Genomic DNA, 17658 nt, shown 5'->3' with positions numbered 1-17658 from the left:
AATGGTGGGCGTGAGAGGGGGGGATTATTTGCCCATTTCAATAAAAACCTTATATACCCCAGGGCATCACTTATAACCCTTGCCCTGAAGACTGGGAAGAGTGTCCTGCTCAAAGGTATAATTTCCTGAACTTCGTGGAACAAAATGGCTGTCAAAAAGTTTTGATCGGATATGTTTGGGGAAATGGTGGGCGTGGAAGCGGTGTTTATTGCCTTCCAATCACTTTCGACTATTAAAAAGGGCACTCGCCATTTCAATTTCCAATCGAATGAGTCATTTTTGAAGTTTCTACGACGACGCGTTCAGTAAAAGCCTTATATGCCCCCAGGGCATAACTTACAACCCTAGCCCTGAGGGTTGTAGGGGAGTGTCCTCCTCAAAAACATAATTTCTATCTGGAAATCCAAAACACTGAATAAAATGGCTATCTAAAAATTTTGATTGGATGTGTTTGGGGAAAAGGTGGGCGAGAGAGAGGGGGGGGCTAGTTTCCCTCAAATCACTTTCGACTATTAAAAAGGGCACTAGACCTTTGAATTTCCAATCGAATGAGCCCTTTTTCAAGTTTCTATGACAAAGATTTCACTAAAAACTTATATGCCCCCAGGGCATAACTTTAAACCCTTGCCCTGAGGGTTATGAGGGAGTGTCGTCCTCAAAAACATTTTTTATATCGGGAAAGCAACTACGCCGAACAAAAGGCCTATCTCAAAATTTGGCTTGGAGGTGTGTGGGGGAATGATGGCCGTGGGGGGGGGGCTAGTTATCCTCCAATCACTTTCAACTATTAAAAAGGACACTAGCCCTTTGAATTTCCAATCGAATGAGCCTTTTTTGAAGTTTCTACGACAATGCCTTCTATAAAAACCTTATATGCCCCCAGGGCATATTTTAAAACCCTTGCCCTGAGGGCTGTGGGGAAGAGTCCTCCTCAAAAATACATATTCTATAGGGAAATCAACTACGCTGAACAAAATGGCTATCTCAAAATTTTGATTGGATGTGTTTGGGGGAATGATGGGCGTCAGGGGGGGGGGGGGCTAGTTGCCCTCCAATCACTTTCGACAATTAAAAAGGGCACTAGCCATTCCCATTTACAATCGAATGAGCCCTTTTCGAAGTTTTCTACGACAACTCCTTCGATACGAAGTGCCCGGTTGGAGAAAAAACACATTGTGCTCACATTGTTCTTTACTTAGGCAGCGCTACCGCGCTGCCTATGATTAATTATTTTTTTCCCAGAGGCACTTCATACAGAAGGGGTCGTCGTAGAACCTTCAAAGGGGACTCATTTGATTGGAAATCGAGAGTTCTAGTGCCCTTTTTAAGGGTCGGAAGTGATTGGAAGGCAACTAACCCCCATTCCACGCCCACCAGTTCTCCAAACACATCCAATCAAAATTTTGAGGTAGCCATTTTGTTCAACGTAGTCGAAAGTTCTGGAAACTATATATTTGAGCATGAAACTCGCCCCCCCCCACCAAGGTCTTCAGGGCAAGGGTTATAAGTTATGCCCTGGGGGCATATATGGTTCTTATGGAAGGATTGCTCGTTTAAACTTCAGAGAGTGCTCATTTGATTTGAAATTGAAAGTTCTAGTTTACTTTTTAAGCGTCAAAAGATTTTGAAGGGTAACCAGCCCCCCCACGCCCTTTTTTCCCAAATGCATCCGATAAAAATTTTAAGATAGCTATTTTATTAAAAAATAGTTCAAAGATCATATAACAAAAACTCCGGTGTCGACAAAACCCCCCAGAGCCCGGGGGCAGGGGTTGTAAGTTATGCCCTGGGGGCATATATGGTTCTTATGGAAGGGATGCTCGTATAAACTTCAAAGAGGGCTCATTTGATTGGAAATTGAAAGTTCTAGTTCACTTTTTAAGAGTCAAAAGAGATTGGAGGGCCCCTAAGCTCCCCCCCCTCAACGCCCTTTTTTCTCAAACCAATCTGATAAGAACTTTGAGATAGACAGTTACTTGAAAAAAGTTCAAAGATCATACAACGAAAACTCCGGGGTTAACACAGCCCCCCAGGGCTCGAGGGCAGGCGTTACAAGTTATGCCCTGGGGGAATATATAGTTCTTTCGAATATGGTGCCCATAAACACTTCAGGGAGGGCTCACTTGATTGGGAACTATTAGTTCCAGTTTAGTTTTTGAGTTTCAGACTAAAATCTCTGGTGATTTGCCCCCCCCCCCACGCCCCTTTCTCCCAGAATACAAACGATAAAAATTTTGAGACAGCCATTAAGTTAAAAATTGTTCAAAAGTCAGATAACAAAAACTCAGGAGTCGAAAAAACCCCCCAGGGCCTGGGGGCAGGCGTTGCAAGTTATGCCCTTGGACATATGGTTCTTATGAAAGGGATGCTTGTATAAACTTCAGAGGGGGATCATTTGATTGGAAATCGAAAGTTCGAGTTCCCTTTTTAGTAGTCAAAAGAGATCCGAGGGCAACCAGCCCCCCCCTTGTGCCTTCTCTTTGCAAACCCATCTGATAAAAATTTTGGGATAAACATTTTGTTGAAAAAAAAAAAAAGTTCAATGGTCGGATAATAAAAACCCCGGAGTCAACATAGCCCCCCCGGACCCGGAGGAAGGCATTCTAAGTTATGCCCTAAAGGAATGTATGGTTCTTATGAAAGGGAGGCTCGTATAGACTTCATAGAGGGCTCATTTGATTGGGAATTGAAAGTTCTAGTTCACTTTTTAAGAGACAAGAGATTTGACGGCAACTAGCCCCCCCCCTTGCTCTTTTTCCCCAGACCTATCTGCTACAAATTTTTAGATAGCCAGTGATTTGGAAATTGTTCAAAAATTAGAAAACAACCCCCCCCCCAGGCCCGGTGGATAGGCGTTGTAAGTGTTGTCCTGGGGGCGTATATGGTTCTTATGAAAGGGATGCTCGTATAAACTTCAGAGAGGGCTCATTTAATTAGAAATTGAAAGTTCTAGCTCAATTCTTAAGAGTCAAAAGATATCCGAAGGCAACTATTCCCCCCCACACACACCCTTTTTTCCCCAAGCCCATCCAATAAATTTTTTTATAATAGCCATTTCATTAAAAATAGTTCAAAGGTCAGATAAGAAAAATTCCTGTATCGACGCAACCCCCTGGGGCCTGGTGGCAGGCGTTATGAGTAATGCCCTAAGGGCATATATAGTTCTTATGGAAGGGATGCTTGTATAAACTTCGGAGAGGGCTCATTTGAGATCTGAGATCGGAAGGAATCGGAGGGATCAGAGTGCAACTAGCCCCCCCCCCTCTTCCACGCCCTAAATGCATGAGATAAAAATTTTGAGATAGAAATTTTGTTAAAAATAGTTCAAACATCAGATAATAAAAAGTCCGAGGTTGACACAAACCCTTTTTTTCCCTTTGATATTGTTACTTTGATATGAGTTTTGACACTTTGATGAATATTTAATTTTTTTTTAAGTTTGATTTTGAAATAAAGAATTTTTAAAAAGTTCAGACAACAAAAAACTCCGGTGTCGACACAGCCCCCCAGGGCCCGAGGGTAGGCGTTGTAAGTTATGCCCGGGGGGCATATATGGTTGTTATGGAAGAGATACTCGTATAAGCTTCACAGAGGGCTCATTTGATTGGAAATGGAAGTTGTAATTTACTTTTTAAGAGTCAAAAGTGATTGGAGGGCAGCTAGCCTCCCCCTACACTCCATTTATTTTTTTTCCAGAGGAACATCACATAGAAGGGATCATCGTATAAACTTCAAAGGGGGCTCATTCGATTAGAAATTGAGAGTTCTAGTACCCTTTTTAAGAGTTAAAAGTGATCGGAGGGCAACTGGCCCCCCAAGCCCTTTTTCCCCAAATACATCTGATAAAAAATTTGAGGTAGCCATTTTGTTCAAAAAAAATTGTTCAAATATCATATAACAAAACTTCTTTACGTATGGCGATTTCGTTAAAAATAGTTCAAAGGTCAAAAAAGAAAAATTCCTGTGTCGACACAGCCCCTCCCCCCCCCAGGGCCCGCTGCAGGCGTTTTATGTATTGCTCTGGGTGCATATATGTTTCTTATGGAAGGTATTCTCGTACAAAATTCGGTGAGGGCTCATATGATTGGAAATTGAAAGTTCTCATGAACTTTTTAAGAGTCAAAAGAGATCGGAGGGCAACTAGCCCCCTCCCCACGCCCTATTTTCCTCAAACCCATCCAATAAGAACTTTGAAAGAGCCATTTTTTTAAAAATAGTTCAATGGTCAGATAACAAAAACTCCGGTGTCGACACGTCCCCCCAGGGGCAGGCATTGTAAGCTATGTCCTGGGGCTGTATGTGGATCTTATCAAAGAGATGCTCGTATAAACTGCCGAGAGGGTTAATTTGAATGGAATTTAAAAGTTGTAGTTCATTTTCTCAGAGTGAAAAAAGATTGGAGGGCAACTAGCCCCTCCCGCCCTCCACGCCTTTAGGTTTATCGGTTGATAAGCCCATCCGATAAAAAATTTGAGGTTACCATTTTGCTAAAAATAGTTCAACCATCAGATATTAAAACTCCAGGGTCAACACAACCACCCAGGGACAGGTGTTGTAAGTTATACTCTGGGGATATATGGTTCTTATAAAAGGGATACTCGTATAAACTTAAGAGAGGGGTAATTTGATTGAAAACAGAAAATTCTAGTTCACTTTTAAAGAGTCAAAAGAGACCTAGGGTTAATTAGCCCCCACCCACGCCCTTTTTCCCCAAACCCATCCGATAAAAATTTTGAGATAGCCATTTTGTTAAAAATAGTTCAAACATCAGATAATAAAATCTCCGAAGTGGACACAAACTCATTATTTCACTTTGATATTGTTACTTTTATACCAGTTTTGATACTTAGACGAATATTTGATTTTCTTAAAAAAAAGTTTGATTTTGAAATAAGGAATTTTTAAAAACTTGAACAAAACGAACAAAAATTATAAATAAATAAAAAATTAAACAAAACGAACTGAAAACTATATGCGTCTTGAACAGTCTTGGAAAGTATAAATAAAATCAAATTGAATATTTGATGGATAATGATATTAATTGTTGAAAGATCCATCCGTTCAAGAATTTATTTCACTATAATTTTATTTTTATTTTCAATGTTGTAAGAACTGGAAAAGAAAATATTTATAATGTAATTCGTTTTCAGTTAAGCGCCAATGACGCAGTAGCCTTTTCGTTTTTATTTACAGTTAAGAAAGGAGGCAGCATCCAAACACTTGTTTGTAGTGAAACTATACTCGTCTTGAACAACTTTAAAAAGAGCTAATAAATTATACTGAATATTTGATGTATAATGAAATTAATTGCTGAAAGCTCATCAGTTCAAAATGTTACTATAATTTTAATGTTTATTACAAAAGAAAATATTTGTCATAAAATTGGTTTTCAGTAAAGCGCCAATGACGCAGTACGTTTTAGACTTTTACAGTGAGAGAAGGAGGTGATACCCAAACTCTTGTTTGTAGTGGTTTTTGTTCGTTTCAAGCTTGATTTGCATATTCAGTTTAAGTCTCACTCGTTTAAGGATTTATTATTAATTTACATTAATATCTATTGTATGTTTGTTTGCATTGATTGTTTATTTAATTTCTGTTCGTTTTAAGTGTCATTTATATTTCAATAGGAAAATATTTTTTGTTTGTTTTAAGCTTGATTTTCATTTGCAATCTAACCAGTATTCGCTTTAAGATCTATTTATTCATTTATATTATTACTTGTTGTATGTTTTTGCTATGATTATTTATTTAATTTATGTTCGTTTTGGGTTTCATTTATTCTTTAATAGTAATTTCTGGTCGTTTTGAGTTTGAATTTTAAAAAGTACTTGTATCTGCTGAGCTTAAGTTTAAAATGGCCTTTACTTTTCTTTTAAAAAGTTATTTTTCGGAAAGTTTTTTTTTTAATTAATCCAGAACAAAGACTTGGTACGCTCGTAGTTGTAGAAACTTTAAGGGACTACTAAGATTAATTAGATAAATAGTGCACCATATGTGTTGGTAATCGGACCAATAAAGGCGTGATGCGATCGTAGTAAACAATAAGACTATAGGGGAATAGATGACAGCAGTAGAAAGATTCTAACGTTTTTTAATTTTTCTTTAATTTCGACTATACCGTCCAGACATTATCACCTTAAAGTGCATTTATTCATTCCTAGTAATGTTTGTTCACTTAAGCTTGACTTCTTATATGCATCTTTGAATTTTCATTTTGGGGGTTATCCATGTTCTTTACTTCTTATTCTTAACTAGTTCTTTAAACAATTATTAAGCTTATGCAAAATAAAAATACACATATGTGAAATCTTTTTTCTTTTTTGTGTAGAAGCTATGCCCTACCCAGAACATTGAAATTGCAACATGTTTTAGGTATGCTTTCCCCACTATGATGATCATGATTTGGACTATAATTTGAGGAAATGCTTACATTCCAATATTTACACTGCTGATTATTCGCAAAAATTATAATAGGCATACTCGGATTACAGGTGTTGAAATAAGAGTTAAGGCTGGAGTTCCTCACAGAAAACAAAAACTTTTACCAAAACATTGTTCTATGGGCACAAAATTTTCCTCTTGGTATAATATAGAACCTAAAAGCTTTAATTAACAGATAAAAGAACGCATACATACCATTCCATTACACCTTTAAACATCTCCATCCTAAAACCCACTTCATTCCTTATCTTATCAGTTCTGATTACAGCTATTTCATTTCTTTCAAATCCCTCTTTATTCAGTTTATGAAGTAATTCCTGTACTTTTGCTTTCATTGTGTTGTAATCTTTTACGCAAATAAACTGAGGTTTTTCCCCAATAACTCGAGTTCCTGGCCTGAAATCTATACTAGAAATTTTTCCTTGATACTTTGATGATGATGATGTATAAAGTTGATTTAAAACGGCGTGTATACTTCCCGTATATCTCAGACTATCTGTAAGATGTACATAGTACGAAGAATCATATATTTCTTGCCCATTTACTGTTATGCATGATAGAGGACAATAAACATTTTTTACAGGGGGTACGATTGAATATGAAGTAATCCAGCAGAAATTGGACTGGTGAATTGCCTTAATTATTTCAAATAATCCATGTTGATTACCAGAGAGCACACCAATAAATAGGTCTTTTTCACAAGAACGTACATCATCACAAAACACTTTAAACTTTGTCCCCAAAGGATATTTTTCAACATGAAACAACTCTTCCGAGCCAGAAGAGCACGTTGGCTGCACCATTGGCTTTTTGCCACCAACGAATCTAATTAGTTTTGAAAGAGTTAGTTCTTTGAAACGAAGTTCGGATTTATCATTTCCTTTTTGACTTTCAATTTTATTCTTTATGGTTTGCCAAAAAGTGTTTTGAATAGAACGTAGTGTTTTCTCATTTCGATGGTACACTATGATGACTTCTTTCATCTCTCTATTTCTTTTTTTGTGTGACTGCCAAAGTTCTAAAAACACCCTGACCATTTTCAGTATTAAACAATAAGTTTTCCCAGTCCCAGGTAGACCAAAGATCTGTAAAAACGGAAGATCACATTCTGCAATCACTTTTTGAAGAGGGGTTAGGAATATTCCTGCTACATCTTTATTTGCCTCCTCGTTATTTTTTTTCTTCTTTTTGTTTTCTTCTCTTTTGTACTTTTTTGGACTCTTTGGTTTGTATTCTTCATCCAAAGCTTTTTTTATATTTTCTTTTGGTTTTAAAGTATCCCATTGTATCATTAGACCCATTGATCCATCAAAAGCATCCTTTGATATAGTTAAATAGCTGAGATGGGAGCCGTAGAACCTGAAAAAGAGATAGTAAAAAAAGACATTTGTATCATCACAGTTCTTAAACCTACATGAGGTTCTCATGGGAATTTTCTTATTTCTAAATACTTATTTTACTAAATTCAACAAACAGATGGAAGTACAAAATGTACCTCAGTGCCAATTAAAGTAGGCTCATTAACGTAGTATTAGTTAAAGTAGGCTCCAACAGCCTGCTTGATGTATCAACAGTCTTTTAGTAGAAGAGGTAAGCATATTTCACCCTGTAAGTAATAACGAGAATAACAAGAACTTCGTATCTGTTCTGTTCGTTTGAAAGAGCAAACTCAGTGTATGATACCCTCATAATTCTTACCCTCTATTTTTTTTAGAGAACGGCAGGTATTTTGCGCTTATTTGAACATGAATCAGGCAAGACATTTCTATATGCATAATTGGAGGGCCAACCTTGCTGACTACTCCCTAACAGCAAATTTTTATTCCAGCCCCAAATGTCTAAAGGGTAAGCGTGTCCTGTTTAAATTGGGGTCATACACGGATTTCTAATTGAAATTATTTGGGATATAAAGCAAGCATATGGGCTAGCTTGAAACTCCCTCTGCCCTTCCATCCTCACCTTCTTTTCCATATGTGTGAAGAAGGGTTAAAATGTTCTACCTTCTATGAAGTTTTAATTGTTCCTCAATTTGTTTTATTGCAAGGTACTAAGTGGGTCCTTGCGCCCTCCAAAATTTGGATGTTTTTATGAAAATTTCGAGGAGATGTTGAACTAAATCAAAACACATTATGTGTATGCTGACTGTCAAAAAGAAGTATCAACAATATCTCAGAAAAATCTAAGAGCATTAGGGTGAAACTTTCAGGGCATGTTGATGGGGATGTTGAGATAACCAAAAAACCACTGTGTGAATTTTACTACCACTACTGCTACTATTACTACTACTTCTACAACTACTACTGCTACTAATACTACTAATATTTTAATACTCGAACTATTACTACTACCTCTTCTACTACTGAGGCTAAGGGTATTAAGCTGAAACTTTCAGGGAATATTTAGGAAGATGCTGAACCACAACAAAGTGCGACATATGTTTGAAGGCAAGAGAGACATTACCACTACTCCTCTTTGTGGTAGTTTCTGCTCGACTTGATTTTGGCTTGGCTATTATAATTTCTGCTCATTTTGGGTTTCATTTGTTTGTTTCTAGGGATCTAGTGGCAGTGCTAAACTATTTGAATGAATTTCTGCTCATCTTTGGTTTAATGTAGCTCTTTATTTGTTTTTTTCAGGAGAAGTTCTTTTGTGGAAATACTGTTTTTAAATTAATTACTTAACAAGGCCATTACTAGGGCCCTTGACCCTGATTATCCTATAAAATACCCTTGTTGCTAGCTTAATTTAATTTCTCTTTAATGTCAATACTTCAACCCTGGTCCGAGCTATCTATTAAATCTTTTTCCCCTGTTAATATTCTCTGTTAGCTAACTCAAAACCCAACGTCTTGAAAGAATCTGCTAATTAAAAAAGGCTCCAAAAAATGCAGGATGTTGATGACTCATGCAGACATAAAATTATTTTGCAAAATTCAAGGGTAAAGTTTGCATTTCAGTTTAAATCAGCCATTCATTGCCTTTGGTCAGAGCTTATGCACATCCGACCCGGAGGTTAGTCGCGAAGTTTTCTGGTTAGTCGCTTTATTTAATTTCTGATCGTTTTTTAATAATGCTGGGAAATCTGGCGCTCCTTCATAGAAATGTCCCTTCCCCCAAGGAAATATCCTCCATGGAAAGATCCTCCCCCATAACCCCTACTCCAACCCCGACCCCCCACAAGAAAAAATTCCTCCTTAAAATGCCTGTATACTTCCCAATAACCAATACCAAATGTAAACAATGGGTAAAGTTTATAACTTGCAGCCCTTCCCCTGGGAACTGTTGGGGATTAAGTCATTCTCAAAGACATATTAATTAAATTTTGACTATGCTGAACAAAATGGCTATCTCAAAGTTCTGATTGGGTGACTTCGGGAAAAAATGAGCGTGGGAGGGGGCAAAGTTGCCCTCCAATTTTTTCGGTCACTTCAAAAGGGCACTAGAACTTTTAATTTCCGTTCCTATGAGCCCTCTCGTGATATTCTAGGACTACTGGATTCATACAATAACCCCTGGGAAAATGAAAAAAAAAAAACAACGAATAAACACGCATCCATGATCTTTCTTCTGGCAAAAAATACAAAATTCCACATTTTTGCAGATAGGATCTTGAAACGTCTATAGTAGGGTTCTCTGATACGCTGAATCTGCTGGTGTGACTTTCATTTAATTTCTATGACTTTTAGGTGTTGTTTTCCCCTTTTTTCGAAAATAAGGCAAAACTTCTCAGGCGCGTAACTTTTGATGGGTAAGACTAAACTTGATAAAATTTAAATATTTGAAATCAGAATAAAATTTTAATTCTTCTGATGTATCTATTGGTATCAAAATTCTATTTTTTAGAGTTTTGGTTACTATTGAGCCGGGTCGCTCCTTACTTACAGTTCTTTACCACGAACTGTTTGATCATAAATGAAACGACTTTCCAAAAATAGTGATTGGATGTCTCTGGGAAAAAGTGTGTGGGAGGGGGCTGGTTGCACTCCAATCACTTTTAACGCTTAAAAACGGTACTAGAACTCCAATCGAATGAGCTCCTTCCGAAGTTTTTACGACAAATCCTTCCATAAGAAATGCCTTGGCGAAAATAAAGTGAAAATAATACATATGGCCTACTTCGCTCTTTATTCAGGCTGCTCTATCGTGGTGCCTTTGCATGAAATAGTAAGTAAAGCATCAACAATAAAAATTAAAAACAAAAGTTTTTAGTTTTTTTTTAAGAATTTTTTTCTAGCCGAAATCATAAAAGGAAAGTTGATTTCCCAACTGTTGAGCCCTTTCTTACAGCTGTTGCTAAAATATTTTATTGTCACTTAACATGTACAATAGTAGGAATTAGGTTTAGGACTAGTACTTGATTAATTAAAAAACTTTTTCCACAAAATAAGTTTTTCAAAGAAAAGTAAAGAACTTCATTAAACAAAAAATGAGCAAAAATAAAATCAAATAATCTATCAAGCATGAAACTACCACAAATCAGCATTGATAAATAAATGAAACCCAAACCGAACAGAAATTACAATAAATAACCGAGTCAAACTCAAAACGAGCAGAAAATTAACATATGTTGGGTGCAAAACCCCTATGCCTTCCCAAGGCCAGAACAAAATTTGTACTTTACTGAAAAAATATAAATGTTAACTTTTATAACTTTAATAAATCAAATAATAATAACATTTTTATTACTAAATATCGCTATTTTGAATTGGTTACATTTTAAGAGCAGAAGTAGCCCCGAAAGTTTGAACATAATACCCTCAGTCGTTCTTGGGATACTGCTGAGATTAGACCCCGGCGCCGTGCCGATAAGAGAAGACCGGCGGCGGCGGGGCCAAAAACAGTACACCGCGCCGCCGGTAAGATGTTGGCGGCGTGCCGCCAGCGCGATCAATGTTGACCGCAAACATTAATGTTTTCATCAGTCTTTCTCAAGTCACAGCTTAAATCTACAACAGATTTGAGTCTATTCACGAGTTCAAAAAGTCACAAGTCGCTGGCTGGAAACTGGTCTTCTTTGTTATTCATCAAGAGAAGTAGAAATCCGGTAGAAACGAAATGGCTGTGGCGTTTCAGAACCCTTGCATAATAGTTGAAATATCTATTAGCTATGTATTCTTAACATAAATGATTATCAAAATTAGTAGTTTTTTCATCGAGCATTAGGCCTACTGCATACAAAACTTCAAATACCGTATTACAAAATTCTTCAGTCATCTGGGTAAAAACTTTGAATATATGTTTGAACTTAGAAGCTTAATTTTTTCATAATGCCCTTTGCCAATATCTGCTTTGTCACCTTTAAAACAGTTGAAATGGGCGACTTTGATATTGATCTTTTTTTTTCTCTTTTAGATTCCTAAAAAGCCTTCCTTGTATTAAATACGGGTTTTAAGTAGGAACCTATCAGAGTTACTAAATTTACATAATTTATGCATGTTTTTATGGTTCTTCTCACTGAGAATGTTTTTTCATGGTTTTTCTCACTGAGAATGTTTTTTCATGGTTTTTCTCACTGAGAATGTTTTTTCATGGTTTTTCTCACTGAGGATAATTTATTCATGATTTATTGATCCACGAAGGGGAGAGAATTTCTGAGAAATTGATTTGCATAATCGAGGGGAACTAGATTTCTGAGAAATTGATTTGCAAAATCGACTGGGACAAGAAACATAAGGGGATTCCATTTTAAATATGGCTTCTCTGATCTTTAGGTCTGAGAGATAAATATTAATATTCTATCGAAGCCATAATAGTGTAAGTAGGAACACCTTAGATATTTTTTCAGAAATTCAAGACAGATTGAATATATTTTACGCGGGAAATGGTTTCTTAGGAATTTCAAATGTGACAGCGCAGGGATGCCGAAACAAAGGAACATGCAGAAATTACTTTTAGGGGATTATTTGGGCGAAACAGTATGAGAAATTTTAGAAGATGATTTGGGCGAAACAGTTTGAGACATTTTAGAAGATGATTTGGGCGAAACAGTTTGAGACATTTTAGAAGATGATTTGGGGTGAAACTCTGTGGTCGTTATAATAAACAAGTTCCATTTGAACAGTGTTGTAAGGTCCCCTACCCCAACCCCAGAGGGTCACCTCCCCCCGGGTCCCCTAAGTCCCCCCTCCCTTGGGCCCCCCAAAGGCCCCCAAAGGGCCCCCTGGCCCCAAAGAGCCCCCCTACCCCTCCCTATCCCTCCACTCCCCTCCCCTCCCCCACCTCCCCTCCTCCCCCTCCCTCTCCTCCTCCCCCTCCCCTCTCCTCCTCCCCTCCCCTCTCCTCCTCCCCTCCCTCTCCTCCTCCCCCTCCCCTCCTCCCCCTCCCCACCCCCTTCAAGAGTTGGAATATTTCACTAGTGCTTTGTCGTGGTTTACCATGTCGCTATTACATTCTCTTGATGTTTCAAAGTTCATTTTGAATCTTGTTCGTTGAAATGCAAGAGTTGGATTATTTCGGTAGTGTTTTGTCGTGGTTTACCTTGTCACAGTTAAATTCTCTTGATGTTTCAAAGTTCATTTTAGATTTTTTTTTTTATTGAAATGTAAGAGTTGGAATATTTCAGTAGTGTTTTGTCGTGGTTTACCATTTCACTGTTACATTCTCTTGATGTTTCAAAGTTCACTTTTGATCTTTTTCGTTGAAATGTAAGAGTTGGATTATTTCAGTAGTGTTTTGTCGTGGTTTACCATGTCACTGTTACATTCTCTTGATGTTTCAAAGTTCTTTTTGGATCCTTTTCGTTGAAATGGAAGAGTTGGAATATTTCAGTAGTGTTTTCTCATGGTTTACCTTGTCACTGTTACATTCTCTTGATGTTTCAAAGTTCATTTTGGATTTCTTTCATTGAAATGTAAGAGTTGGAATATTTATGTAGTGTTTGTTGTGGTTTACCTAGTCACTGTTACATTCTCATGATGTTTCAAAGTTCATTTTAAATTTTTCTTTCCTTGAAATGTAAGAGTTGGAATATTTCAGTAGTGTTTGTAGTGGTTTACCTTATCACTGTTACATTCTCTTGATGTCTCAAAGTTCATTTTAGATTTTTTTTTTGTTGAAATGCAAGAGTTCGATTATTTCATTACCGTTTTGTCGTGGTTTACCATGTCACTGTTACATTCTCTTGATGTTTCAAAGTTCATTTCAGATTTTTTTCGTTGAAATGCAAGAGCTGGAATACTTCAGCAGTGTTTGTCGTGGTTTACCTGGTCACTGTTACATTCTCTTGATGTTTCAAAGTTCATTTTGGATTTTTTTTTTCGTTGAAATGTAAGAATTGGAATATTTCAGTAGTGTTTTGTCGTGGTTTACCTTATCACAGTTACATTCTGAAGATGTTTCAAAGTGCATTTTAGAGTTTTTTTGTTGAAATGCAAGAGTTAGATTATTTCAGTAGTATTTTGTCGTGGTTTACCATGTCACTGTTACATTCTCTTGATGTTACAAAGTTCATTTCGGATTTTTTTTCGTTGAAATGCAAGAGTTGGAATATTTCAGTAGTGTTTGTCGTGGTTTACCTAGTCACTGTTACATTCTCTTGATTTTTCAAAGTTCATTTTGGATTTCTTTCGTTAAAATGTAAGAGTTGGAATATTTCAGTAGTGTTTTGTCGTGGTTTACCTTGTCACTGTTACATTCTCTTGATTTTTCAAAGTTCATTTTTGATTTTTTTTCCCTAGAAATGCAAGAGTTGGAATATTTCAGCAGTTTTTGTTGTGGTTTAGCTTGTCACTGTTACATTCTCTTGATTTTTCAAAGTTAATTTTTGATTTCTTTCATTGAAATGTAAGAGTTGGAATATTTCAGTACTGTTTTGTCATCGTTTACCTTGTCACTGTTACATTCTCTTAATGTTTCAAAGTTCATTTTGGATTTTTTCCTTTAAATGTAAGAGTTGGAATATTTCAGTAGTGTTTGTTATGGTTTACCTAGTCACTGTTACATTCTCCTTATGTTTCAAAGTTCATTTTGGATTTTTTTCGTTGAAATGCAAGAGTTAAAATATTTCAGTAGTGTTTGTCATGGTTTACCTTGTCACTGTTACATTCTCTTGATTTTTCAAAGTTCATTTTGGATTTCTTTCTCTGTAATGTAAGAGTTGGAATATTTCAGTAGTGTTTGTCGTGGTTTACCATCTCACTGTTACATTCTCTTGATGTTTCAAAGTTCATTTTTGATTTTTTTTCGTTGAATTGCAAGAGTTAGGTTATTTCAGTAGTGCTTTGTCGTGGTTTACCATGTTACTGCTACATTCTCTAGATGTTTCAAAGTTCATTTTGGATTTTTTTTTTCGTTGAAATGTAAGAGTTGGAATATTTCAATAGTTGTGGTTTACCTTGTCACTGTAACATTCTCTTGGTTTTTCAAAGTTCATTTGGTTTTGTTTCGTTGAAATGTAAGAGTTGGAATATTTCAGTAGTATTTGTTGTGGTTTACCTAGTCACTGTTACATTCTGAAGATGTTTCAAAGTTCATTTTGGATTTTTTTTTCCTAAAAATGTAAGAGTTGGAATATTTCAGTACTGTTTTCTCGTGGTTTACCTTGTCATGTTTTGTCATGCTTTACCATGTCACTGCTACATTCTCTTGACTTTTCAGAGTTTATATTGGATTTCTTTCATTGAAATGCATGAGTTGGAATATTTCAGTAGTGTTTTGTCGTGGTTTACCTTGTCACTGCTACATTCTGAAGATATGTCAAAGTTCATTTTAGATTTTTTTTTTCATTGAAATGTAAGAGTTGGAATATTTCGGTAGTATTTTTTTGTGGTTTACCTGGTCACCATTACATTCTCATGATTTTTCAAAGTTCATTTTGTATTTCTTTCGTTGAAATGTAGGAGTTGGAATATTTCAGTAGTGTTTTTTCATGGTTTACCTTATCACTGTTACATTCTCTTGATGTTTCAAAGTTCATTTTGGATTTTTTTTTAATTGAAATGTAAGAGTTGGAATATTTCAGTAGTGTTTTGTCGTGGTTCACCTTACCACAGTTATATTCTCTTGAAGTTTGAAAGTTGATTTAGATTTTTTTTTTCTTGAAATGTAAGAGTTGGAATATTTCAGTAGTGTTTTGTCGTGGTTTAACGTGTCACTCTTACATTTTGAAAATATTTCAAAGTTAATTTTAGATTTTTTTCATTGAAATGTAAGAGTTGGAATATTTCAGTAGTGTTTTGTCGTGGTTTACCTTGTCATTGTTATATTTTCTTGATGTTTCAAAGTTCATTTTGGATTTCTTTCGTTGAAATGTAAGAGTTGGAATATTTCAGTAGTGTTTTTCACGGTCTACCTTGTCACTGTCACATTCTCTTGATGTTTCAAAGTTCATTTGGATTTTTTTTTCTTGAAATGTAAGAGTTGGAATATTTTTTTTCGTTGAAATGAAAGAGTTAGATTATTTAAGTAGTGTTTTATCGTGGTTTACCTAGTCACTGTTACATTCTCTTGATGTTTCAAAGTTCATTTTAGATTTTAATTTGTTGAAATGTAAGATTTGGGATATTTCAGCAGTGTTTTGTCGTGGTTTACTTTGTTACTTTTAAACTCTTTTGATGTTTCAAAGTTCATTTTGGATTTTTTCCGTTGAAATGTAAGAGTTGGAATATTTCAGTAGTGATTTGTCGTGGTTTACCTTGTTACAGTTACATTCTCTTGATGTTTCAAAGTTCATTTTGGATTTTTTTTCGTTGAAAAGTAAGAGTTTGAATATTTCAGTAGTGTTTGTTGTGGTTTACCTTGTTACTGTTAAATTCTATTGATGTTTCAAAGTTCATTTTAGATTTTTTTTTTTTGTTGAAATGTAAGAGTTAGATTATTTCAGTAGTGTTTTGTAGTGGTTTACCTTGTCACTCTTACATTCTCTTGATGTTTCAAAGTTCATTTTGGATTTTTTTTCATTGAAATGAAGGAGTCGGATTATTTCAGTAGTGTTTGTTATGGATTACCTTGTTATTGTTACATTTTCTTGATGTTTCAAAGTTCATTTTGGGTTTTTTTTTAGTTGAAAGTAAAAGTTGGAATATTTCAGTAGTGTTTAGTCGTGGTTTACCATGTCACTGATACATTTTCTTGATTTTTCAGAGTTCATTTTAGATTTCTTTCATTGAAATACAAAAGTTGGAATATTTCAATAGTGTTTTGTCGTGGTTTACCTTGTCACTGTTACATTCTTTTGATGTTTCAAAGTTCATTTTTGATTTTTTCGTTGAAATGCAAGAGTTAGATTATTACAGTAGTGTTTTGTCGTTGTTCACTTTGTCAATGTTACATCCTTTTGATTTTTCCAAGTTTATTTTGGATTTTTTTCGCTGAAATGTAAGAGTTAGAATATTTTAGTAGTGTTTTGTCGTGGTTTACCCAGTCACTGTTACATTCTCTTGGTGTTTCAAAGTTAATTTTAGATTTTATTTTGTTGAAATGTAAGATATGGGATATTTCAGTAGTGTTTTCTAGTGGTTTACCTTGACACTGTTACACTCTTTTGATGTTTCAAAGTTCATTTTGGATTTTTTTCGTTGAAAGGTAAAAGTTGGAATATTTCTGTAGTGTTTTGTTGTGGTTTACCATATCATTGTTACATTCTCTTGATGTTTCAAAGTTCATTTTGGATTTTTTTTTCGTTGAAAAGCAAGAGTTTGAATATTTAATTAGTGTTTGTTGTGGTTTACCTTGTTACTGTTACATTCTCTTGATTTTTCAAAGTTCATTTTAGATTTTTTTTTTTTGTTGAAATGTAAGAGTTAGATTATTTCAGTAGTGTTTTATAGTGGTTTACCTAGTCACTCTTACATTCTCTTGATGTTTCAAAGTTTTTTTTGGATTTTTTTCGTTGAAATGTAGTAGTCGTATTATTTCAGTAGTGTTTTGTCGTGGTTTACCATCACACTGTTACATTTTCTTGATTTTTCAGAGTTCATTTCCCATTTCTTTCGTTGAAATGTGAGAGTTAGAATTTTTCAGTAGTGTTTTATCATGATTTACCTTTTCACTATTACATTCTCTCGATTTCTCAAAATTTATTTTGGATTTTTTTCATTGAAATGAAAGAGTTGCAATATTTCAGTAGTGTTTTGTCGTGGTTTACCTTGTCACTGTTAAATCCTCTTGATGTTTCAAAGTTCATTTTTGATTTTTTTAGTTGAAATGCACAGGAAAGGCAATGGGAGATCACGGAATCAAATGGGGAGGAAAAAGTCTCCTGGACTTGGATTATGCTGAT

The 17658-nt window shown here is 35.5% G+C and overlaps 1 protein-coding gene across 4 annotated transcripts in view; it reads right to left on the bottom strand.

Annotated features, from left to right (window-relative positions):
- The window catches only part of LOC148955585 (uncharacterized), a 136665-nt gene that overhangs the window by 42493 nt on the left and 76514 nt on the right, over window positions 1–17658 (bottom strand). For all 4 annotated transcript variants that reach the window (XM_089103085.1, XM_089103076.1, XM_089103092.1 and 1 more), the window contains exon 3: window positions 6637–7800. In XM_089103085.1, the coding sequence (XP_088959211.1) occupies window positions 6637–7800 (1164 nt within the window). The remainder of the gene's footprint in view (window positions 1–6636; window positions 7801–17658) is intronic.

The sequence above is a fragment of the Artemia sp. Qi Xiang Cuo genome, chromosome 2 (genome assembly GCF_049724085.1).
Source record: "Artemia sp. Qi Xiang Cuo chromosome 2, ASM4972408v1, whole genome shotgun sequence".
In the NCBI taxonomy this organism is placed as follows: domain Eukaryota; kingdom Metazoa; phylum Arthropoda; class Branchiopoda; order Anostraca; family Artemiidae; genus Artemia; species Artemia sp. Qi Xiang Cuo.
This window is presented reverse-complemented; position numbering and strand designations above follow the sequence as displayed.